This window comes from Neopelma chrysocephalum, unplaced genomic scaffold (assembly GCF_003984885.1).
Source record: "Neopelma chrysocephalum unplaced genomic scaffold, ASM398488v2 Primary Assembly neopelma1_25, whole genome shotgun sequence".
NCBI classification, from domain to species: Eukaryota; Metazoa; Chordata; class Aves; order Passeriformes; family Pipridae; genus Neopelma; species Neopelma chrysocephalum.
In genome coordinates, this window is record NW_020897694.1 from 12,666,960 (window position 1) to 12,693,247 (window position 26,288).

Sequence of the window (26,288 nt, forward strand, 5' to 3'; positions counted from 1 at the left end):
CTACATTGCCAACATAATTACTGCACCTGGAGACTGAAATGAGGTATCATGAAAACTCAGGCTATAAATTTAAACATTCATTTTAAGAGGATCTCAGTACAATCTTTCCAAACTGTTAATAATCTTTGCAGTCTATGACTTCATCTTTTTTAGTGAATTCAAAAGTGAGGAACCCAAATCTTTTTTTCTCAAAGGTTCAATCATTAGCTGCTAATTTTGACCTGGCTTCTTTCCAGAGAGCTCTTCAGTTAATTCTCAGTGCAATGAAAATGATAGAGAAATTTTCTGAAAGGTACACAATGGAATTAATTTTCAGGTTAACACAACTGTTTTAGTAGTGTATACGTAAGTGTCAATCATGTGAGACAACAATTATATAAGGAATTGCCTTTAACATTATGGATAAAGAGCTAAAACACAGCTTGGTAATTTTTGGATCACTGGTTTACATGCAAATAGCAGTTCAGGGGTAAGCAAAGTAAGGCATGTCTAGATGTAGTAAAATCTCTATTGATTGGACAAATGCAGCTATACTTGTGAACCATATATTTAGAATCTGTAGCAGGTTTAAAGTTTATGAATATAAAAGCAGTCTGAAATCTTGCCTCTAAGTTGTTTCAACAGATACTTTATATACCGTGAAACCACGGAACCACAGAATCACAGAACCACAGAACAGCCTAGGATGGAAGTGACTCTGAAAGATCTTCTGGTCCAGCCTTTCATGAGAAAGGGAACCTAGATAAGAATGAGACCATTACATACCTTACACACACATACATACATACATAACCTGATAATTTACATAAGACTATTGAAAAGGAAAGTAAACTTTTTATTTTTTTTCATAATTTTCAGCAATTCACAGAACAGACAAAACAGTTGTACTCCTTTCATCTGACTACCGCCAATAGCCTCACTTAATTCATTAACTTATTGGTAGATCTTGAAGATAGTAATTATAAAGAAATATATAAATAATAAAGAAAATTATGTTATTATAAAGAAAATTATTATTCAGAACTAGTGCAGGGACCAGTAACTAACAAAGCTTTCATGATCATTCTACACAATAAGAGCTAGAGGTGCGAATGCTGTGTGAACAACTTAAGATACTGTTTTTTAAGTGGTTGGCAGATTAAAAAAAAACAAACTACTTTGAACGCTGCAATTATGCATAGTGTCGTGTGTGACCTTCTCCATTGGCATAGATGTTGAAAAATAAAGAGCTCATTTTTGACAATGAAACATTTAAAAATTGTCATATTTGACTGTTTCCTTTGCACATTTTATATTGGAATGTAAAACAAAACAAAACCAGTCAACCGTCTGAGCTGTATAAGCACTGCTCAGCAATAGCCAAAACACATGTGTATTACCAACACTGTTTTAACCATAAGTGAAAAGCACAGCACCATATGGGCTGCCATAAAAAAAGTTTATTCCACTCCAGCCAGACCCAGTACACTAGCTGGAAGGAGAATGATAGTATGGAAATATGAAAGAAAATTGCTATTTAGTTGTCTGAAAAAAAAAAGAAACTGAAGCCTGAATCACAGATTCATGGAAGCATTCACAGGAAGGGAGATCTAAAGGACCTCAGTGGCCAACTAGATAAACTTCTCACTCAAATCAGGGCTAGTGCCAACACTGCATTTAGGAATTCAGGAAAACCTTCAATGAAGAAGATCACTTAGACTTTGAAAAAACAGCTGCATTTGCTCACTGCATTCCAAGTGATTCCCCTCAAGCCATGTCCAACCTGAACTGTCCATGCTACAAGTTGGGGTGTTTACCTCTTCTTACATTTTGTGGTGCTCTCAAGAATTTGGTTCTATGACCAAATTCAGGTCTTAAGTTGCTATTTGGTCATCATTTAGCCTCCTCTTCACTAGATTGAACAAGACCACTTCTTCAGCTTCTCCTTTCCTAGCTGATATACCATCTTGGTAGCCCATCTCTGGACCTCTTCCGATTTGTTCCTATGCCTTGTGAATTGTGGCGTGCAAAATTGGAAACAATATTTCAGGTGCAGACTTAGCAGTACCAGGTATTATGTGAATAATAACTTCATATGGCTTGCTGACAGAATTTTTCCTGCTGTAGAACAAAATACAGTTTTCCTCATTCATACTGTTGACTCATGCTCAGCCTGGTATCCATCATAAGTCCCATGTGTTTGATTATTTTTTTTGTTTGGTTGGTTTTTTTCTGAGAATATTTACTATTCTGTCTATCATTCTTAGCATGCTATGAAATCTGCTGTTGCTCCTCTTTAGTTTCACAACTCTGTCCTTCTTGCATGTCTGTTAGCCCATTCCTCAAATTTATTGAGATCACTCAGGGTTAAGGGCTATCAATAATTTTTTCTAATTCTGAACAGGTTTTCTTTTAAACACACAGAGTATTCAGCAGTTGCAGATTATAAACTGATGCCAGTTTTCACAATAACACAATAACAATGTTGTTATTATTATTATTATTACTATTACTATTATTATTATTACATAACTGTAAAAATACCTGAGGTGGAAGGAGTGGTAATCTGATATATGCAAGTAGCATACTTAGGTCATTGCATCGCCTCTGCATATCATACTTCACCCACATCATTAAGGCATGGAAAATGGTCTCTTCATCAGGAACATTCACATCATCACTAGCAAGAAGTTTATGCAGCTCTTCAGCTGGTAGAAGTAAAAATTCTTGATTTCTTATAACTTCCATTATATTCTCCTGAGAAGAAGAAAGTAGTTCAGATTCAGTAATTCAGTAATATTTCAGAAAATAAAAACAGATGCTAAAGCTAATAAGACCATAGAATTAGCCTGTATCTGCCATACATGGACATGGGTATGCCGTGCCATATTCTTACAGCTCATGAGAAAAACAAACCACGCATGAGTTCAACAGCTGTAGTCGCAATTCATGTACAAATATATTCAGAGAAAAATACCAAGACTATATGGTAATATTGTAATTAAGAATTGTCAGAACTAGTAAAGGCTATTGTTTGAAATTTTTATAAATTCAGTTGTAATTCAACACGGTCAATATATTGTAAATCTTTATATGGATGTACTACATTCTCATGTATTTTTTCACTGTCTGATCTATTTCTTAAAAAACTTGTCAGTCATATACAGTTATATTATCAATATCCAGGTGATGTCAGTCTATATACATGACAAGGTTGAGAGGAAGATCAACACCTGAACTTAGCATTATTTCTTGAACTTGTTTAGAAGAGGTTGTTAACATCCAGTTAACATTCAAAATGTATACAGCAATTAAGGTCTCACAGTATTAAAATTTATAATACCATCATGGTTTAGGAATGGTACTCAACAGTTCAGTGCTCCCACCAAGACTCTCCAAACCACTTGCTGCTCTCTTACTCCCCTACCTTTCCCCTCTCCCCCCTCCTTGGGGCAGGCTGAAGAGGAGAATTGGAGGCACAAAGGGCAAAGCTCAGGGGTTGAGATAAGAACAATTTACTGGAATCAGCAATGAGGTAAGAAAATGAACAGTGACAGCAACAATACTAATGAAAGAGGATACAAGAAAGGAACACCCACCCCCGCACCCCTGACAATAGACAATACTGGACAGCTCCCTCCACCTCATTCACTTGACTGATGGAACCCCTTCTCCTCTCAAGAGATTCCCTTTGCCCTGCCCCCGGCAATGACCTGAGGTGGTACAGAATAACCGCTGTTTCTTAGCTATGCCCCCTCGAGGCTACTGCATAAAATTAACCTTTTCCTGGCTGATACAAAAAAGAATAAACAAAAACTATATAAGTTACATAAAACTTACAAACTAAACAAAAAATTTCATTTAGTTGACTGAATACTAAGGATTGAATTCAGCACTCTCTGAACTGCCTACTCTACATTAACAGGACACAATAGAATCACAGTTTTGCAGGGTATTTTTCTCCAAACATTTTTTTTAAAGTGCCTAATCTCCGTGGAGAAATTGAAAATCCTTGATTCATAGACAATTTCGAGATGAATGTGAAGTAGTTGTAGACTGGAGGCACATGAAAAAAACCTTATTTTTATATAAACCAAAAAAATGCAAAAAGTAATAAAAAGAGCAAGTTATAACATCTAATAGATAAAAGATAAATTTTGGATAGACTTTGTGAGAGTAAGACAAGAAGCAGGGAAAGAACGACAAAACTTCAGTCATGAAGTGTAAGAACATCAAAACTGAGGGAAGTGGATATTTGACTGCTACACCCGCTTGATTCAGTTCTTAGCATATCAAAATCCAAATCAATGTTGTCTATAATTGCTTGTTTGGGTCTGGGCCATTATAACAAGTGCAGGAAGAAAAGGTGCAAGATTTATAACATCAGAATTATACTCTGGTTCTAGTGTGTCACATGCTGTCCTCCTTCATCCCATGCGATAGACGGAAATTCCTATTTCAATTCACCAACTTCATATTTTTTGAAATTTACTGCTTAAAAGAATTTATTAAAAATTAACTGTATATTATTTTACATAAGGTAGCAGAGATTAATAATGAAGACATAGACATGACAAAATCATGATAGACAGAAGTTCCTTGAAATGTCTAATGTAATTACAGATGAAATACATAAGTGCAGATAAAATAAATTAGATAAAGCTGAAAATTATGCTTATTACTATGAATGTAAATACTTTTATATGTAAAACTTAACTTTCATTGAGTTACTTTTTAACTTTACATATATACCCAAAGTAGGATGCTGACACAAAGACAATCAAAGGTGTTCACCTGGTCATGGACTGTATTAACCATGCTTTTAAATTATCTTAACATAAGAGATAATTGGATTAAAACATGAGTCAGTTCTTTTTTAAATTACTTGATTAAATGTCAATACGTCCCTAAAAAAATAGATTTTTATGTAACGGTGTTTTAATCTACTAACTCCAGATAAATTGTGTGACTAGAACATTGCACGATAGCTTGGAAATGTAAGGGAACTAGTTTGCAGGCACTTAACCACAAGTTGGCTTAATAAATTTTAATTAAAAAGCTATAAAACTCAGAAAATTTAATTGCACATCTCAATAAAATGATTTATAAGCCAAAGTTTAATTAAACCTGGTTAAATTGACATTAAATTTCATTATGAAAAAAATATAACTCTACTTCTTAATGGGAACCAACATCAAAGTTTGCAATAGCATATTAATCCGAAGACCTAATATTATAGAGAAGCATTGTAATGGTGGAACACATTTAATGAACTCATGCAACTTTAATAACATTCAAAGAAGGAGCTCTAACTTCAGAATAATAATTTTAGGTTTTATTAAGATTTTTTATCATTTTTATCTTTGTATACATGCTTAAAAAGAACTTATTCCAGCCTCTGTACTGATTGACCATTGACTGAAAGTAGAATTAACAAAGTTTTTAGACAAAATATACAAGCTCAAATCTCTTCTTCCAAACATGTGCACTGACTCTAATTTCATGTTACTTAGGAATGAGTTTTGTAGAAAATTACATTTAATAAAAATTCTTTACATAATCATATAACTTCTGTGCGTGTGTATATATATATACACATATATATTCATATATGTATATGTATATAAAATACATAAATAGCAGCAATAAAATCCCAGTTCTTGATCTTCAGAGCTAAAAACTCTCTCCTTTAAGTCCTTAGCATTTCCTAAATTGACTACTGAATGCTTAAAACTTGCTAGATAACATTTTTATTTCTTGAGGTTAATTTCTTTTGGAGCAGCAAAGCATATTTCAATGGCTTGCTGTTTTATAATAACAGAAATAATTTCTCCTATGCTTATTGTGGAAAAATATCCACCTTTTTTTTTTTAATGTGACTAGTCTTCATTTTTGCACTTCAGGGAACAGGATTCAACAGATGTCTGTGATCTACTCGTTAAAATTTTCAGGATAAATTAAATAAATTCTAATTATGGTGCAAGATAGGAATTGAGATGTACAGTTATAAAATCATACAGTCATTAAGGCTGGAAAAGACCTAAGACCATTGACTTCAATCATTAACCTAACACAGCCATCTTCACGACTAAACCACGTCCCTAAGTACCACATTTAGATGTTTTTTGAACACTTCCAGGGATGGTCATTCCACCACTTTCCTGGGCAGACTGTTCCAACGCTTGACCACCCTTTCAGTGAAGAAATTTTTCCTAATATCCAATGTCAACCGTGACACAATTTGAGGCTATTTCCTCTCATCCTGCTCTAGTGAAATGCTTTCAGGAATGCTTAGGTCCTCATGGGCTGATAAGTCTTAATTACAAGAGTAAGGGTGCTGAACGTTAAAGCATGCCCAAGGCTATGTGACAAAGTTGTATGAGTTTCCAGGACTTGTAATTTTTGTCTCTGATACTCAAGAAGCTTTGTAGATCTGGTCTTCACTGTCCCATAAGTCTCATAAGACCAACTGGGCTGTAACTAATGCCTCTTCTGCATGAGTCATTCACTTAGTCTTTCCCTTCAGCAAAAGCTGTAATGTTGTAATTAAGTGGAGTAGTGGTTTTTTGGTTTTAATTCAGAAAAGGTAACTTACAATAAAAATTATGAAAGTCGCTGAACCTGCTTGAAGAAAGTTATGTGTTACTCTTCCACTTTCACAAAAATGACAATGCAATAACCATTGCTATGGGGTTATAGCATTTCCATGATAGAGTTGTTTCACTTTTAAACCTTTTCAGTTGCACACAGGGTTAGAATTAAATGACCACGAAGTACTAGAACACTAAAGCCACATAAACAAAACATATCTGTATTTAAAGGTAGACAAGCAAGCAGTTGAGTATCTAATAGATTGTGCATCATAGGACCATAATAAAATTAAACTATTACCAAATGAAATTTAATAGCATGTATCTTTATAAAAACGTCACTAATACAAATGAATTAGGGTTGTTTTCTTTTAATCTTGACTTGTAATGATCACTATTTCACATGGAATTAAATTATCTTGCAAAAGTTAGTTCTCATTGATGTTTATGTCATTGATTTCACTAATCAGCATGTATCAGTTGTAAGGAAGAATCTGAAAAATATTAAATAATTTCATATGTTGAAAAACAACATCATGTTCTGAGAGTGCTATTTAGAACCTGTTACATCAGAGTTGCCATGGAAGTAAAATGTTTAGTATTTTTTTTTGTTCTGGATGCAAGGGTCCTATTTAAAATATTTTACATTTTTGTGATTTTGATGCTGTGGCCTTACCAATACAAAAATGAAAACCACATAAACTAATGCTGAAAAAAAAAGATATCCAGATACTAGGCTTTCACTTAATTAGTACATAACTAATGTTCATGAATATTTTAAGCCCACACAGGTTTTAGTTTAGACACTAAGTTTTCATGAGAACATCTAAATAAATTAATAAATAGTGACTGTGATTTCCAATCTAAATCATATGGTATACTTCCTGAAGTGCTAAAGACATAGAAGCAAATTTTGATTTTGGTCAAGTCTCAGACTTTTTCAGTGTGTTACATTGAATTCAATCCTCTTGTTTTTATCCTCAGTTTTCCATATCTGCTGCGTATCATACAAGACTACACCTCCCGCCCTATTGTGTAACTTCTTTCCTAAGAAGAATAGGCTTTTCAGGTTCCTGAACTCCCATTAGATAAAGGACCAGTATTTATTAATATGCTTATGGTCTGGTTCTCTAGCCAAATCCCAGATTCTATCTAGGAACCTGAATCTCTAGCCAATCTCAGATGTTATCTGAGAGTGAGCTCCATCTGACCTACGTAATCCAAAGAGCTATATGTTTCTTCCAGCACCAGATGCCAGCCTGATGTCACCATCACAGAAGGCTAGAGTGTTCAAAAGATAGTGGAAAGAAATCATATGTATATGTGTATGCTCCTCTGAACTTTGTCAAGTGGGAAGAGAGACCAGCAAGTGCTGCTTTTTGGGGAGAGCAGACAGCAGGTTGAGGATAGAAGAGACTGTGACTATGGACACTAGCCCACACAGCATATAGAAATCTTAATAGAGACTTCTAGACAACTAAGTTAGACTTCCACAATCTAAATATTTTACTCATAACTTTTAAATTAATTTTTAAAAATAAAAATAATTTGCTTTTAGGATATGAGGCTGTAGAATTAGCCATACTATAGTCTAATTCAATGTGGTATTGTGGGATTTCATGATCTAAATGTAGTTCAGAACCAGTTGTTCATAGATATTTGCTGATATGCCAGTTTATCACAATAAATTGGCTAAAACTTTCATACAGTGTCAGTATGATTAATTTTTGTTTCCTCTATTCCTGAAGGATCTTGTCTCACACATCCTGCACTACTCTTTTTCACATCTAAGAAGATTCAAGAAGCCTAAACCTGTACACAAAAAATACACAACTTGCTAGACGGATGAGGACATCTTGCTTGCCCTGATTAAAACAATCTTCCAACGCTGTTCTGGAAGATTCTGTATCCTACAAATCCTGAAACTTCTCAGTGTTAAGCCTCAGTGAATGCATAACATTTTCCTCCTGGCATGGTATCTAGGAAAAATAGAACTCTAGCAGCCTGGAAATCAATTTTCTTTTTATTCATTATTCTACCTTTTTTTTTGAGAGGGGGGGTAGGGAGAGAGGGGTGTCTTTTTAATGATTATTTACCCTTCCAAAATAAAGTTAATAGAATAAGGGACCTAAAATTTGGACCTAAAAAACTGGAATATTTGTCTTCTGTCACGTGAATAGGCCCAGACTGATATATTTGCCACTGGAAGGGTTTTCAGCACAATTTCAAGGAAATAGCAAAACAGATCATCACTGTGAATCATCCAGATGCATTTTGGACTGAAAAGGCTAAAAGGAGCAAAAATATAGAGTCACAGTGCAAACTGTCAAAATGGTGTAGTATTGTATAGTGTGAATACATACTTTTACTGAATCTGGTGATTGTCTTCTTTTGCCGTTACTTGTATAAGATTTACCCTCAGCACTTCTCAAGTATGGAAAATATGAGCTGCCCCAGCATTTTAAATTGTGCTGTTTACACAACAGGAATGCAGCCCTTCTCACGTAGATAGCAGAAGGACAATTTTCCAGGTTTAAATTATAACACCCCGGGGAAGTATTCATCATGGCAATCTCACTTTCTTACTCTCCTAGAATGACTTTTCTTTTTTCCCTACTGTACTGCTTTTGGCTGTGATAGAGCTCATTTCCTTCTTAGTAGCTGGTGCACTGCTGTGGTTTGGACTCATTCGGAGAACAATGTTGATAACTGTTGGATTTATGATAATTTTGGTTTATGTAAAGGATCACATACTTTTATATCCTAATGGAGCACTTGTCTTGGCTACATTGATTATAGGTATAGAAAAGGAATAAGAAAAATGGAGGGTAACAAGTTTATCAGGAACCTCATCTAACTCAAATTTGATTAAAAGAAAACTGGAAATCACAAAAAAAAGTAATCTTGCTATTAAAGCATTAAGCTCTAGAACAGATTTCCAGTGGATAGGACAGGAACAGGTTGATCAGAACCAGTGTAATAACTTAGGATGCAGTTTACAAAAGCGATTACACGAGGTGGCTTCACAGAAACAGAGAATGGGTAAGGTTGAAACGATCACCAAGTCCACCCTCCCTGCTCAAGCAGGGTAGCAGGGTTATCCTAGAGCCCATTGCACATGACTGTGTCTGTATGGTTCACTAATATCTCCAGTGAGGGAGACTCTACAACATCTCTGGGCAGTCTGCTCCAATGCACGGTCACCCACACAGTAAAGTTCTTCCTCGTATTCAGGGGGAACTTTTTTCATCAGAAACTGATGAAAAAGGCCCATTGCCTCTTGTCCTATTGTTTGGCACCACCAAGAAGAGCCTGGCTCCATTCCCTTGACACTCTTCATTTGCATACTTATACATTGATGTGGTCCCCTCTCAGTCATCTCTTCTTGAGGCTGAACAGTCCCATCTCCCTCAGCCTTTCCTCATAAGAGAGATGCTTCAGTCCTTTAATCATCTCCATAGCCTTCTGCTGGACCCACTCCAGGAGTTTCATGTCTCTCTTTTACTGACGAGCCCAGAACTGGACAAAGTACTCCAGATGTGGCCTCACTAGGGCTGAGCAGAGGGGCAGGATCACCTCCCTTGACCTGCTGGTAATGCCCTTCCTAATGCATTCCAGGATTCTGTTGGCCTTCTTGGCCACAAAGACACACTGCTGGCTCATGGAGAGCTGTTGTCCGCCAGGACCCCCAGGTCCTTCTCCGCAGAGCTGCTTTCCAGCAGGTCAGCCCACAGCCTGTACTGGTGCATGTGGTTATTACTCCCCAGGTGTAGGACCCTATATCTCCCCTTGTTGAATTTCAGACAGTTCCTCTCTATTCATCTCTCCAACCTTTCAAGGTCCTTCTGAAGGGCTGCACAGCACCCTGGGGTATCAGCCATTTCTCCCAGCTTTGTGTTGAACAGTTTCCCCAAGCAAGAAACTGCCTTGGAATCCCTTTCAGTTTTGTTTCAATCCAGCTACTCTTCTGTTGAACCTAATAACATCTGATTCACTGAAGATTGCTTCCTATAAAGGCATCATCTCAAAGACGTCTGGAGATGGATAATTTGCCTCTTTCGCAGTAGCTTTCAGAAGTAGTCAATCTGAACATTAGACTGTGTGTCTAATATCCCATTTGAACTTGTCCATTTTCCACTCATACATACTGATTCTTATTATGAATTTCTTACTCTGATTAATGAGCCCATTAGTACCAAAACTTAAAAACTCAAAATGATCTCTTGGATCTTTAATAACTCAAAAAGGCTGAGTGGTTATGGCCTTGCTTTTACAATTCAGTCACAGTACTGTGTCCTATAACACCAGATTGTAATGATCAGGAGTGAAAGCAAGATACTTAACCATTAACACTTTTTCTTTTGATAACACCTAAAATATACTGGTAATCTCATAATCATTCACTAACCTATCCTCACCCTACTTAGCCATTAAAATCAAAATGCAGCCACAGGGAATTGCAAGAACATAAAGGAAAAACGCATTGCTCTATCACTCTCCACATTAAAAAGATTTGCAAAAACAGTTTCTTTTATCTTCATTATGCATCTCAAAGCATATGCATTTTGTGTAACATCAGGTATGCTGTTGCTGGAGTATGTTTCAGTTAGTTTTGTTTGAGGGAAGTGTTTAAAAATGGTAGTTTATATTAATATTTCAGATTCAGTATTCATTTCAACTGAAACCAAATATTTGAAGTATCATAGCAGGGACATAAGAACACTTTAGCATTTCTGATTAAATTATAGCAAATCACTATATTGAAAAAGCATATACCTTCCAAGAGCATTATAGAAAACAAAAAGCCCATCATATGGAAAATACAAAGTTCAGGAAATGCCTGAGTTATGTACCTGAATCATTGTCTCTCACACTGTTTTTCATTGTCAAACTCTGATGCACCTTTCACCTAACATCCAGCACAAACTGAAGCATTCCTGAGAATTTTAATTACTATGAAAGAAGAGAATATATTTCAAATTAGACAAACATTAAAATATGAGAAGAACTGTGGGAAAGGACCACCTCTCAATTGAAAGGGGAAATAACCATACTCGTATGGTTATTACCTTCTGACAGCACCTAAAAACTTCAAGCACATTATTAAATCCATATTAATGCTAAAGGAGCAGTTAGGGTATGAAGTCAATTGAAATAGGTCCTCTCCTAGATGATTGAAATGTTTTGTATTCCACAGTATTTCACAAAACAGAATGATTCACACAAAGATGTCTGACCATTAACAATGGTGATTTCTACACTCTTTCCAAAAAAATAATGGTATATATTAATAATAATGGTATATATTATAATCTAAAAAAACCACTGTATTTAGCTTTTAAGTGGTTGTCAAGATACAAGGCTGCTGAAGATTTGTCACATTAAGTTGTTTGATAAAACACTTTAAAAACTATTAAATTAATGGTGAAAATATAGTAACCTACTATGTAAATCCCAAAAGCCAAATTTCAGATTGAAATGAAATTGTAAAACATTTGTCATCCGGCACATAGTACCAATTAAACTGACGGTTTAGTCTTGTTTTATTGGTGCTTTGGAAATTAGAAATTTGGAAGGAACAGACACTTTGTTTCATTCTCTCCAAGACTGTATGTTAACATCAAATGTTATGCTGCAACTAACTGTGATATGCATTCATTTCTTAGGATAAATTCTTTATTAGGGAGGGGAAGGAAGTAAAGAGAACTTCATAATTGTGTCTCATTGTTGGTTGTTTTGATGGCCTTTTTCATTAGCTTGTGTTCAAGTTCATAGAAATACAGAACTGCTAAGGTTGGAAAAGACCTCTAAAATCACTGAGTCCAATTGTTACCACTAAACCATATGCCCAAGTGCCACATCCACACATCTTTTGAACACTTTCAGGGATGATGATTCTGCCACTTACCTGGGCAGCTTATTTCAATACTTGACTGCTCTTTCAGTGAAGAAATTTTTTGTAATATTTAATCTAAACCTTCCCTTCTGCAACTTGAGGCCATTTCCTCTTGCTCCATCCCTTTTTACCTTGGAAAGAGACGGATCCCCTCCTCACAGCAACCTCCTTTCAGGTAGTTGTAGATTGTGATAAGGTCCTCCCTGAGCCTCCTTTTTTCCAGGCTAAATAACCCTATTTTCCTCACATGCTCCTCACAAGACTTGTGCTCCTGATGCTTCACCAGCTTTTTTGCCTTTCTGTGGACACACCTCAGCACTTCAGTGTCTTTGTATTGAGGGCCTCAAAACTAAACACAGTATTCCAAGTACGGCCTCACCCACGCTGAGTATAGAGGGACAATCAATGCCCTAGTCCTGTTGGCACTACTACTTCTGATACAGGTCAGAATGCCATTGCATCATGCACATGGCATGTGCACCTGGGCACACTGCTGGCTCATATTCAGCAGCTGTTGACCAGCATCCACAGGTCCTTTTCTGCCAGGCAGCTTTCCAGCCACTCTTTCTCAAGACTGCTGAATGAGATTGTTGTGACCCAAGTGCAGGACCTGGCACAAATGAATATATAATTTTTTTTCTAGAAATAAACAGAACACTAGTAGATGACATTTACACCTGAAATTATGCTGCCTAACAGAGTAGAATGGAGATATAAACATTCTTTCTTTAAAATGAAGAATTTGAAATAACATGGGGATTTGCTCAACTTTTAGGAATGGAACTCCTGATTCCCTTATGCTTTAGAAGGTACTCATAGCATTTAAAATTATGATGTTTATTGAGATAAGCTTATTGATAGCTGATAAAGTCTTGCACAGAATTTAGGTACCTAGGTGATACTCAGTGCTTAAGTGTTCATGGGACACAAAAAGAGCTGTATGGGTTTAGAGCAAGAAGAGGTGCATCTGTGACCAGTGACCAGATGTAATTTTGACAATGATTAGAGGAAGTTTAAATGCTGAATGTTCTATCTTGTCTGTGTATCATAGATTTTGGAATTTGTGATTTTACGGATTTCCTGTATGAGATGTTTAGAAGACCTTTTTGGACTTCAATTTATTTAATAGCAGTTTGAATCTATTTAGGTTTTATCTTCCTAGAATCCCTTGCAGTCCACTATAGAGTTTAAGCACATGCCTGTAAAAGGCAAATATTTCCTTTTCTTTTTCTTTACTTTTAAATCTGTTGCTGAAATAGATTTGATGAAGCTCAGTTCTTGAATTGAGGAAAATAATATCCTACTTTCTCTTTTTATGCCATTCATGTCTGAAGTGTCCATTACAGCTTCTCCAGCAGTTGTAACTCCCCCACTGCCAAAAAACCCAACCCCCCCCCCCCAAAACATCCCTTTTCTTATGAGGAGTCTTCCTCACATTTTTGATTATTATTCCATGATTATCCTTAGCTAAAACTAAACAGAATGCCGTGGAAGTGCCATTCCAACATGTCTTTACTCACAGTAATCCAAGGAGAGATGTACACTCACCAGCCTCACCTCACAAGCTTCTTCCCATGAAAAGGAAAACCTAAGCTGTAGGATTTTTATTTGAACTGGACGGCAGAAGATTACTCTGTAGAACGTACTCACACATCTACTTAGATGCAGTCATCACTGATCCTTTTTTCAGTGATTTTTAATTTTCATATATTCTTTGTGAGATTAGATAACTAGAGCTACATGCAGTATGAAAGGTGCAAACAAAAACCACGGAGCACAGTAAGACTTTGTGTTTCCTGTTTTATCCTCTGTTCCTTTTCTAATGCTCCTTGGAGCTCCACTTCTTTTGCAACCACTCTGTGTGCTCAGAAAACATTCTCATAAGCAGACAGCAGAACCCAAAAAATAAAAGTTGCTCGTATTTTTTCCCTCTCTGATAAAGATAGCCAGTTGAGATCCCATCATTAAATGTATACAGATGATTTTCCAGCTCCATTATTTTTAACTTATTGCTATTTGATTTTATTTGGCATTATATGCTTACGATTACAAGATCTTTTTGCAACTTCTTAGAGACAGTCTGTGGCTTTTACTATCCTTAGTAATTTTTACTGTCCACAAGGCCATTTGATTTCATAATTTGCTCTTTTTCCATACAATTCATTAGAATGTTTAATTGAGTGATTCACATCATACATCCCCTTTGATTATTATTGGTAACTTTTTACACTGTGACACCTGTATATTCATTTTCATCCTTTTATTCCTAACTGTGGACCACATGTTTCTTTAAGAGTTGCTAATCACAGACTTATCAAAGGACTTTTCTAAATGTAAGTACACAGCGCAAAATAGAATTGCAATATGGGGTTTGCCTTACCAAAATTTCTTTCACTTCTTTTCCATTTTTTAAATCCATCTTTATACTTGTTCTCCTTTATTACAGTTTAATCAATTTATTTGGAAATCAAGCTAATTGGTGTATGGCTCTGTGGACCTTGGAGTACAAATCTTCTGTGGAAGAGAAGCCACAAAATATGGGGCACCAGTAGTATGATGTCTGTGTTTCAAACAGTTTAATAATTCAAATATGTACCTGAGAAATTTTAGGCCATAAGAAAAACCTCACTTTGAATTAATTAATTTCATCAGTTCCCAAGAAAATATTCTAAGTGTTCATGAACACTATTTAGTCCACTCCCTGTGAAGATGATTTTGAACATATTTCTGTTCATCAACATTTTTGCCATAGATACTGGACTGACTAATCAATCAAGACAAATGATGGGATATTAAAATTTTCAAATCTTAGATCATGTATCGTCATTGGATTTTAAACCCTTTCTAATGGCAGCCCTACTAAGTCAGTGAACAACAACAAAAAAAGAGGATCAAAAAAGATTTAGGTTTAACTGCTTTAATTCCTATGGAAAGAAGATAGTGGCATGGAGAGTGCAGAACAGATTAGCAATTAGACTAAAGTGGGTCCACTCAATGAACTAAATGTGATGCACTTGTGCTATATGCCTTTGAGTTCTGTGCTTTCCCATCTTTGCATCACAGAGCAATCCCTCCTCCAAATAACTTTGGGGTATTTGCATTTCAACTTAAATTTGCTAATTTGCCTCAGCACATGAACACAGAATATACACATAGTATAACCTAACAGCACATTTTTATCCTGTGAGCAACACTAAGAAAAAGTCTCTCTGAGCTAGGAAGCAAGGCTCAGGCTTGGAAGTAATATCCATTGCAACATACCACGTTATGTAGGCTGCTTCGCTTACAAAAGAAATACAGGAAGAGTAGAAATAGGAGCAAGAATAAGATAAAGGTAAAATAAATACTGATATTTCATACTTCTCGCTTTCTCCCAAGCACAATTTTTTTTTAATTCTTCTTACTGAGAAAGTACTTAGTAAATAAAACCTTATTTAAAATAAGGAAATTTTCAGTTACCATTGAATTTTAATGAAAAGCTGAAAGTGTTGATAATCTCTGGCTGCTCTTGTCCCCTCTCAGTTTTAGTTAAACATAAAACCAGACAGCAGGAGATATTATTCTGCACATTGTACAGGGACACCCTGAATGAAAAAAAAAAAAAAAGTCAAAGTATCTATATTTTCATATACTTACTTTTCCCTGTTCTAGAACAAGCAGCAATCACAAGTATCAAGGCCATGTTGCTGAGAACACAGCTGTGCTGGGCAGGACACGTCTCAAGGATGAAGGACCACCGCCTCCCTAAGATCATGCTTTATAGTGAACTTGCCACTGGCTGCCGCAAGAGAGGAGCCTCGAAGAAAAGATACAAGGACTCCCTGAAACAACATCTCAGCCTCGGTCATATTGATCAACATAACTGGTCTGCTCTGGCCTCCAATCGGGAGGCCTGGAGACACACCATCTATAACGCTGCTGTTTCCTTTGAGAAAGCACGCAGGGTCACTCACGAGGAGAAAAGACAATGCAGAAAGAACCATGTCTTGTGGAATATACCACCTAAGGAGTCTTTCTGCTGTGCCTTTTGCAACCGGACATGTCTATCTTGTATTGGCCTTATTAGCCACCAGTGTGCTTGTAAAAAATGTGGATAGAGCCTTTCCCAAACCTTCGTTCACGAAGCCTAGCCATGATGAACTTACTTTTCCCAGCAGGTACCTGACAGAGATCTTTAAGAGGTACTGAATTATGTAATGCATTTTCAAAATATATTCTGGTATCACTTCTTAAAAGGAATAGGTATTTACCGAGTAAATAAGTCAATATATACCAATAAATAAGTCAATTGCAATACATCTCAGAGGTCCTGATGTATATAACAGATTAAGAGTGCTAATACTGTTGAGAATATATGTTTAGTACATATTCAAAGGCAATTTATCTACCAAAAAGTAAAAAAAAAAAAAAAGGTATATTTTAATTCAGGAACTTATTCTACAGAATTCATTAATCTATGCTGATATGTATGAAATTTGTAATAAGAAAAACACAACTGTTTAAAAAGAGACTTGCAAAATCCTTTCTGTGGATGCACATTGTGACAATGACTTCAATGAGAAAGTCATGGCAATATGTTTTGAAGAGTCATTACAAATAAGAAAACTCTCAGGTGTACTTCTGAATAAATTCTTAGATCATACCTTTCAAAAATCATAATCAAATTCTAATTAACATAAAGTTTTAAACTCCCCTAGGAATTTCACAACTCTACCTCAGATTTTTGTCTAAACCTAAGCAAAGCAGCTTAACAACCATCAGAATGAACTTTTTATAGGTTTTACAGCTGAATTAAACTGGCTTAAAGAAAAAGGTTGTATGTCTCTAAAATACTGATCCTCAATACTACAGCAGAGAAGTTTAGCAATACTTTTAGTTCTTGCTCTATGTGTCAGTACATGGCTCATGTTTAGAATCAAAACTATCAGTGTGTTCAGTGTTTATGAAAAGCAAAAGAATAATGGATACAATCTTGTCAGAGGTCCAGCTCCAAGTAGAAGCAAATGTTTCATAATAGCTAGTGATTTTCACAGTTTTGACAGTTTTCTTTTTTCGGAGAGATTGCATGTACAAGTTGTTAACTTCTAAATATATAGTTTGATTTCTGTGTGAAACACTACTTATTAACTCCACAGTAAGCCCATTACAGGACTGTACCATAGTAACACAACAGAATTTACAGTTACACTCCTAGGTTGAGAGTTTTGGCTTTTTGAGCCATAGATATAAAATAAAACTTCCTTTTTTTATTTCTCTGAACATAAGGTCATCTGCAGAATATGCTTAGTTTATAAAGTAGCTGTCTAGAGGACACTATTCAGTCATAATTTACAAGAATTTCCACATTTCTTTTAAATTATCTTCATTTCAATGATATGAACAGCAAGTCCAAAATTACGGGTATTATTGATTAAATGGTGTTTTTCGTAACTAGAATTTGGTCAGTAATGCAACAAATGTATTTAGACATACACAGGTGAATGTGTATATGTGCATGAATATGTATAAACATATACTGAAGACATTCCACCACAGGGTTTTGAATCTGATCTGACTGATAGCTCTATCTCATGAAAATTCTACAGAAAATTGAAAATTGCAGAATGTCACAAATAATTACATCTGAATATTACGTGACTATAACATTTTCCCTTGATTGTGCAGCAGTGAAATGTAGCAAATTTAGACTTCATGCATCAGGTTGACTGATGAAACAGGATGCTCACAGCCTTGATGAGTCTAGATTGGAATATTTCCAAGCACAGAGATTGCACAGACTCTCAGATAAAACTGCTACAATGAGTACTACTCTCACTGTGAAGAAATGTTTTTCACTTGAAAACTGCAACTTGGGACAGGTGCCTGATGTCCTCTCATTGTGAATCTTCAAGAAAAGAATGATCTTATCTTTCTACAACCCCTGATAGGAAACTGAAAATACTGTCTCCCTTAGCTTTCTTTTCTTCATGAATGCCCCCTCAGGTTCTCTTGATATATTACGTGCTTCCTGTTTCAGCTTCATAGCTGGTTCAATTTGCTCATCAATTGAAATGACACTAGCTGGAAAATGCATTCCAGTTAAGGCATCATGAGTCCTGGGTAGAGGAGAATAATAATATCCTTCAATCTGCTGGCTAATGCAATTGAGTATATGGTTAGTCTTTATATAGATGCAGCACAAAACTTCATCAGAAGAAAATCTTTTAATAATTTCAGTAGTGAGCCTTAACAGTTAAAAACTGATAGTATTGACTGGGCTGCATGTCATTCAGATTGTCTGTAGACTGTGTGCTACTCTGCATTTGACAACATAAAGACCTGTATAATATCTTTTTGTTAAATCAAAACTGGTATATTTTGCCAACATGTGAAACAGGAACACTGATTAACCTTTGGAAGCATTCCAGAAAATTCACAGCACTCCAGGTGAAAGCAAAGAAAGAACAAACAACTCTCTCCCAAAAAAACTACAGAAAATCCAACAATAAACAACATAAAACACCTGAGATTTTGACTTAGCTTGAATTTTTTCATAGCAAACTACAATATTACTGTATGCCAACTAAGAGGTCTTCCGTATAAATTAAATATATGGGGGGTAATGAGGTATCAGCACCTTCTTGGCACAGACTGAAAAATTAAGAAAATTGAATGGATATAATTGTCTGATCAACAGTTTTGAACCATTAACTAAAAGTCTTAAAAACCTAATTCTGTGTAGGATACAGAAGCAGGGAATTACACTATACTACCTGTAGGAAAGTCTTTAATGAAACACAAGTGAAACTATTAATTCTCATTAACCCTTGTATTTTGGGAAAAAGCAATTTCCTTACCTGCCTGACTGTAATAGCAGCATCGTAAAGTTTTTCTGTACTTTGTTTAACCGTATTGCAACAGCAGCTACACTGGCTAGATATAACTGCTGAAAGTGTTTGAAGGGGGGAACGTTTCTCTTATTTATATTAGCAGTGCACAGCACTTCATCTTCTGAAAAATTATATTGCTGTTAAGCGTAAAACGTTGCTCTGACAACAATAAAAAAACCTGACAAGTCTAGACCTATTTAAGACTTTGCACTAGGCTATCCTAAACCATGACTGCCATTGACACAATTTGGTTTTGAGAAACTGCAGATTTAACCAAATATATTCTGCTTATTTAAATAACTTCAATTTTTTTTAAGTTAACAACCATAAACAGAAATCCTACTTCAACTCCTTAATTGCAATAGAAAGTGATACATAAAAGGCCCCCATGTACCACAGTTTCACAAATGGAAAAGATTCTCTGCAATTCTATTAATCATCAGTACATAAGAACACCACTACTTATGTCAAAAGGTACAGTGTGCCTGTGAAACCCTGTATTTAGAAAGATAAATTTCAATCATAAGAAGTTTAAAATAACATGCCAGAATTAACAGGACTTCAAATTAATACATTTAATATAGGTGAAAAATATTTTGATTTTTAATATCATGTCTTTTTGATAGGATCTATTTTATAAAACATGTCAGATTAATTTCTTGGGCCGCCTTGTCTAGGTAACTCATTGCAAGTAAGGAAGACTACAGAATTCTAACACAGATGTAAAAAGTAAAAAATAACAGACATTGATGGAAATGCACTGATGAGAGAAGGTTCAGAAAGATGATTTAAGTTTGATACAGATTTTCATTATTAATTTCTCAAAAATATATAGACTAAATTAACTAATTCCTGAACTGAAATAAAAATAGAAATTAAAAAAATCCTGTGACCTCACAAAGAGTACTTTTCAAAATTAATAATTTAACTAAGGTGTAGTCACAGAATAAGGTGGAAGTACTTAGACTCCTTTTTCTAAAGACGATAAAATATTCCAGTGGACACAAAAGATTAAGCTCTGCTCCATGACTGCAGTTTGTTTCCATAATAAAAATAATTAGTTAAATGAAAAAAAAAATTGAACAGCATTTCTCTACTTACAAATTAGCACCCTTAATCTTGCACAGAATACTTTACAAATCTGAATAAATTAAAATGCCATTTGGTGTCAATTCAGAAATGAGAACTAAATAAACACCGGGCAAAGTAAAAATAAAATATTTTGGTAGTGCAATCACATTGAAGCAGCACCACCTAAAACAGATCACAGTCTAAAAGGTAAGAAAGGAAGTTATGAAAATGAACAACTAGGAAATGAGTTCTTGTTTACGTTTATCTAATAAATCTACATTAACTTGAACTAATGAACAATGTTTTGTCTCATGCATTCAGTAGGTAAATAAACCCTTATGTCTCCTTCCTAAAGGTTTCCCAACCTAGGTGTCTCTGATCTCCAGCATGCTAGAAACCTGTTAGATAAAATTTGCATAATTATAAAGCATTTAACATTGTCATACAGAAAAAAAGACGACTTGTTAATAAGAAGAAAAGAAACATAAAATAATTGTACATTTTCCAGGTTTATTTTATTCTAAGTATTGGCTAACATCTGTGTTTATGTTGCATAGAGATATATATAATGGATATATAATGGAAATGAAAAGGATATTTTTTGTTCTAAGGTTAATCAATGAAGAAAATGTATTATACATGACAGCATTTATATCTCACTTCTCTTAAATCAATCCACAAGAGTTTTTCTATTGTGAAAGAAATGAATGAGTGAAATTACAACCTGCTCCCTAACAAAATGAATATATGTGCTGAATAAATATTAAATCATTATAGCAAATAAGAAATCACTGCTTACTGAACTAGTGAAAATTGAGTAATTATCCTTGTTCATGTGGGTCTGTATGCACCACTGGAATTTAATGCTTTTGTTTGAAAAGATCACCTTTTCCACTGAAATCTGAAACCACTAAAAAGAATTTAAATACTCTGACACCTTCTAAAATATATGGTCCCTGGAGCACAATTCAGAAGCCTGTCTTTGATGCTTAGGATTTCTACATGTACGCAACAATCTAAACAGTGGACTCAAACAGTTATAGTGATGGGGCTACATCTAACTAGTAACTGGTCACCAATGGAGTTTATATAAAATTGTCTATATTCATTCTTAAAAATATCTGAACTATTTTTTTGTTGTTTCCAGGAAGAAAAAAAAGGTCCACAATACCTAGATGAAAGATTTTGGGGTAATGTTAAAAATGTGAATCAATGAGTAAGAAATTCAGATTTATTTCTTAAACAAGAAAAAGAAGTCTTTCACAGTTGATCTCTGAGTAGCTATTGTTGCCCTGAGACTGAAGATAGATGGCATTTAAATGCCCTTTGGAGAACCTTCTATTTCTTCACTGATGACAGAGGAAGCTTGAACATCAAGCTTAGACTAGGCAACTAACATTAATATAACCAAGTCATACAAGCTAACTCTTGCTTTTCATTTATATTCTGAATTTTAAAAGGTGAATATCAAGTGTGCAGTGGTGTAAGTATGAATTCATGGGTGAAGTACTATTTGTTTTATTATGTTTGCAAGGAAAACTGAAAATTAGGTGTGGCTTGTATTGATTTTTTTAATGTCAAGTCACTTATTTAAACATATTAGAAATAGGAGTACATTTTGCTGGTCTAATGTCTCATTTTCTACAGTGCTTTTCAGCTCCAGATAGACTATTATAAAGACATTAATAAAAGCAAAACAGCTGACTATCTGCTTCCTCCTGAGCAAAGGAATTTCCTACCCTTCCTGATACTGTGGATTCCTTGTTTAGCAAAATTTCTCTAATGACACCCTAAACTCCAAAATGTTCTCCCTGCTGAGTTACCTGTTAAGCAGAATTTAGCCTTTGTCCCACACAGTTCCACTTTACTCAGTTTTCAGTATTTGTGACTTAACAAAATGGCAGCCTGCTCCTCAGTTGCACCTTTTTAACAGGACATATCAAGCACTAAAAAGGAAAAAAACAGACTAGCATGACATAGATATTTAGAATTAAAGCCAAGACGACCAGTTAGATCATTAATCTAATTTTTATATATATCAAATATATTCTGCATATACAGTTCACCAATTACCCTCTGACAGGATAATTTCTGCTTTATCTAAATTTTATTCAAATGTATTCAATCTTGAGATGACAATATCTAGAGATGGAGAATTCAATGCTTTTATCTGCAGCTATCCCAGTTTGTTCCAGTGTTTACGCAATCCTGTTGAAGGAAAAGTGTACCTTATTTCCAATCCATCTAAACTGAATTGGCTCTTGTGAAGGTTTCTCAACTAGATTAAAGAGCTCTTTAGTTCACAGTAGTTTCTCCCTGTGGAGATACACTGTCATCAAGTACCTCGCCTTCTCTTCTTTTTAATAAGCTGAAACAGCCTGAGCACTCTAAGGTATTTATTGCAAGACATTTTCTCTTGTCCTATAATCCAGTGTGTCTTCCTTTTTCACACCTTCCAAATGTCAAGTGCTCTTTAGAAAAGGTAACATGAGGATTACACAAAATATGCAAAAATCCACTGTTGCATCTAAAGATAAGCCCTTTTTTTGTCACAGTACCACACTGACACAGAAGAGGGTTTTTTATCTATTCCAAATATGTATATGACATGTGAAGAAATATATATGTGCAAAGACATATACATGCACGTGTATCAGTAACATAAATTTTGGACTCTGAGTTTTACCTTCATCTTAATTGTGATAAATTTCCTTTCAAGAATTTCAGTTTTCTTTTAAGCACATCCTGTTATGGTCTACATGTTTGAAATCAGTGTAATTATTAAAAGTAAGTTCAGGTTTCTGTTAAGTTTTATGACGTTTACATAATTATTGGTAAATTCTCTCACTATTGCACTGCAATTAACAACGTTATTCTCTAGATTTAGCAATTAAAATCCTCTAAGTTGTTGTGGGGGGGTTTTTTTGTATTTGTTCAAAATAAATAATTTAAATCTGCTCTTGCTGCTTCCCACTGCATGTCTGTATTTACTGATTGTTATTTTTTCTACACTGATTTTTTTCCATTACATGTATTTTCTTATCTTATTTCCAAGTTGTTTTTGTGGGTTTGTGTTTGAGTCAGGCATTTATTTGGTGAGGATCCTCTCTAAAAGCTTTTTTCCTCTTTTTGGAAATACAAATCTAGGTAGTTTTATACCTAAGTTTATTTTATACCTTTGATTTTAAAGATCTATATCTCCTCCATATCTTAGTTCTTAATCTATTTGGTGAAGCTGACTAATTTATTATAATAATTGTTTTAGCTTTTGCAATCAAGATTGTTAAGTGCTACCCACGGTTTCTTCATCCTTCATTTTAAGTAAAGTTTGTTCATCATCACATGAATCAGTTTTATTTTTGACAACCAGTTTTTCAATGATACTCTCAAGTCGTGACGTCATGACGTCATGAATTTATTTTGGCTTAGTAACTGTTTAGTAAAGAAACCTGGCATCCAGAAATTACTAGCCCTTACTTTTATTAGAAATATTTACTTACTACATTTTTACATCTTCAAATCTTCCACAATGACAATCCCTTGTAATATCTCTCACTTTTACAACTTGAAAGACAACAGCATCTATTTACAAATCTAGTTCTGCTGGTCTCTAACAGACACTTTTCTCTATTCTAATATTCTTCCCTTTTCAGTCTATCAGAACCTCTTTTATAAGTGCTAATCCTTATTATTTTCCTGACTGCCACTCCATTTACCATTACTACTTTTCACTTCCTTTCTTGAATGAATAAGCCATATCTTCTCATACCTGTGGAAGATGTGCACGATAATCAGCTTGTTGCTACCTATAAAAAATCAAGTTTCACATATGAACTAAAAACTCGTCTAATTAACTGCTCTGTCTTAACATGAGTACATAAATAATTACATATCACTATGGCATCTTGTCCATTACAGTTTCCTGTGCCGTAGCATTCTTCTCTTGGTCCTTCTTGCTCAGAGTTTCATTTCAAATTCAGACCCTTCATTTTCATCTTTTTGCTCTAGGGTATATGCCCACTCACTTGTGGGCATATTAAAAAATAGTGTTAAGTAACCAGTGCAGGTAGTTCTCCATGGTTGGTGTTTCTCATGACTGCCCTGCCAATCCTGGTATCACTGATAAACTTTAGATCGTTCAATTTATTAGAACTGGGTTTTGTTTGGGTTTGGGTTTTTTTTGTTGTTGTTGTGTTTTGTGTTGGTTTTTTTTTAGTAAACTTTCCTTTGCATGGTAGAGGATACCAACATTACAGATGGGCAAAAAAACTCAGATGTACTCTGAGAATTACTTTAAAGGTAAGTAATACAACCACTATCAAGATAAATAATATCTATGTAAAATATAAAATATAAAATGCGAACTGAAATATTCTTAGTACTGAAAGTCATAAAATTAGCCTCTAGAGCCACATTCTTTAGAGATTGCATGTTCATATTTTAAATAATCCACCAGAGGGAGTTCCATGAATGAAATAGAAATATTGACAACAAACATGAACAGCTGGAAAAAAAAAATTAAATACACTTACACTTTTTTGTTGAGCACTAAAATTTTTAGTCAAGAAAATGAAAGCTTAGTAACTACAGATTCATACTGGTGTTGAAAATTTCAGTGTTCCAGAACACTGGTATAGAGGAGAATGAAATGCAGCTATTTGATATTGAGTCTAATTTTCGGTAGCATGAGTATTTTTGAGTAATTACTGAAGAAAACCATATTTAGCCTTGAGTCAACTGCCAGTCTTTTATTATGGGCACTTCAGTGCTACAGAATATCCTTACAAGTCTTTTTTTTTAGCAATATCAGTGCTAAGTGACAGATTTCCCAAACTATTTTATCCCACATAAAAGCCCCAAGAAATGTCCAAACAATGCTCTACATCTAGCTCTTGGTAATGTTTTCCTTAAGGAAGACACTCAGATTATACCAATGTGCTCTAATCTGTAAAGCACGCTAGCTAAACAGGTTAACATCAAGTGTGATGTTAATATGGCACCATTTTGAACAAATAATTTCAGGGGTTACAAATAAAGATAAAATATAAGAAGAATCATGAAGGAATATACAATACTCCTAAAGAAAGGTGAAACAATCTTAACAGGGAGATTCTACAAGTATATGTGTTTGCCAGCTGGTATAAATGAGCATTAGCTTTAATGACTCTAACAAAATTATTTCAGTTTAAGTTAGATTATTTTTTGCTACTCTAAATACCTTTTAAAGTACTAGATGCAATAATGATCACAAAATCAAGTAAGGCTATTTCTTTCTAAGAAGAAACTGATTCTTCTTATTTTGAAGCATGTTTTAATACCTGAAGTAATTCAGAAGCAGTCATCTTCAGACAGGCTTTTGGAAATGCAATTTCAAAAGATTAGAAGTTATTTAAAGGAATCACTCAAATAAAGACATTTTTCCTTCTTCCCTTCTTTCCTTCCTTCTTTTCTTTCTTTTAATTTTTGAGTTGTTCATCTTATTCTAAGGAATAGTTGTCCTTTTCTGCTAGGCTGCAAGTACACTGGATGTTACAAAAGTGGGGTCGCATATAAAGGGGATCATAAAGTGATAAGACAAGTCTGATAATAAAAAAAGACAGAATCTCCAGATATCGGAGTGGGGATCAGCAATAATTGTTAATTGAAAAAAGTCTTCTCTACCTAGAGGAATGCCAGCTATCTCTAACTGATAGAAGTTTGCCATAACCTAGAAAATTTTGATACTTGCAACAGATATAACTACTGCTTTCATTCCACGTCAGCATTGGTTACATTTTCAGAAAATTTGAGAAATGTTTTTACGAATGTTTTAAGTGTTGAGGTCCACCAATTTCTCATTTACAGTTAGAAACCAACTTCTTGGTTGCACTGATTTTGTCAGGG

General features: G+C 34.8%; 1 protein-coding gene across 3 annotated transcripts in view; it reads right to left on the bottom strand.

Moving 5' to 3' along the window:
- KLHL1 (kelch like family member 1) overlaps positions 1-26,288 on the bottom strand; it is a 207,031-nt gene that overhangs the window by 73,711 nt on the left and 107,032 nt on the right. For all 3 annotated transcript variants that reach the window (XM_027674508.1, XM_027674507.1, XM_027674509.1), the window contains exon 5: positions 2,524-2,736. In XM_027674508.1, the coding sequence (XP_027530309.1) occupies positions 2,524-2,736 (213 nt within the window). The remainder of the gene's footprint in view (positions 1-2,523; positions 2,737-26,288) is intronic.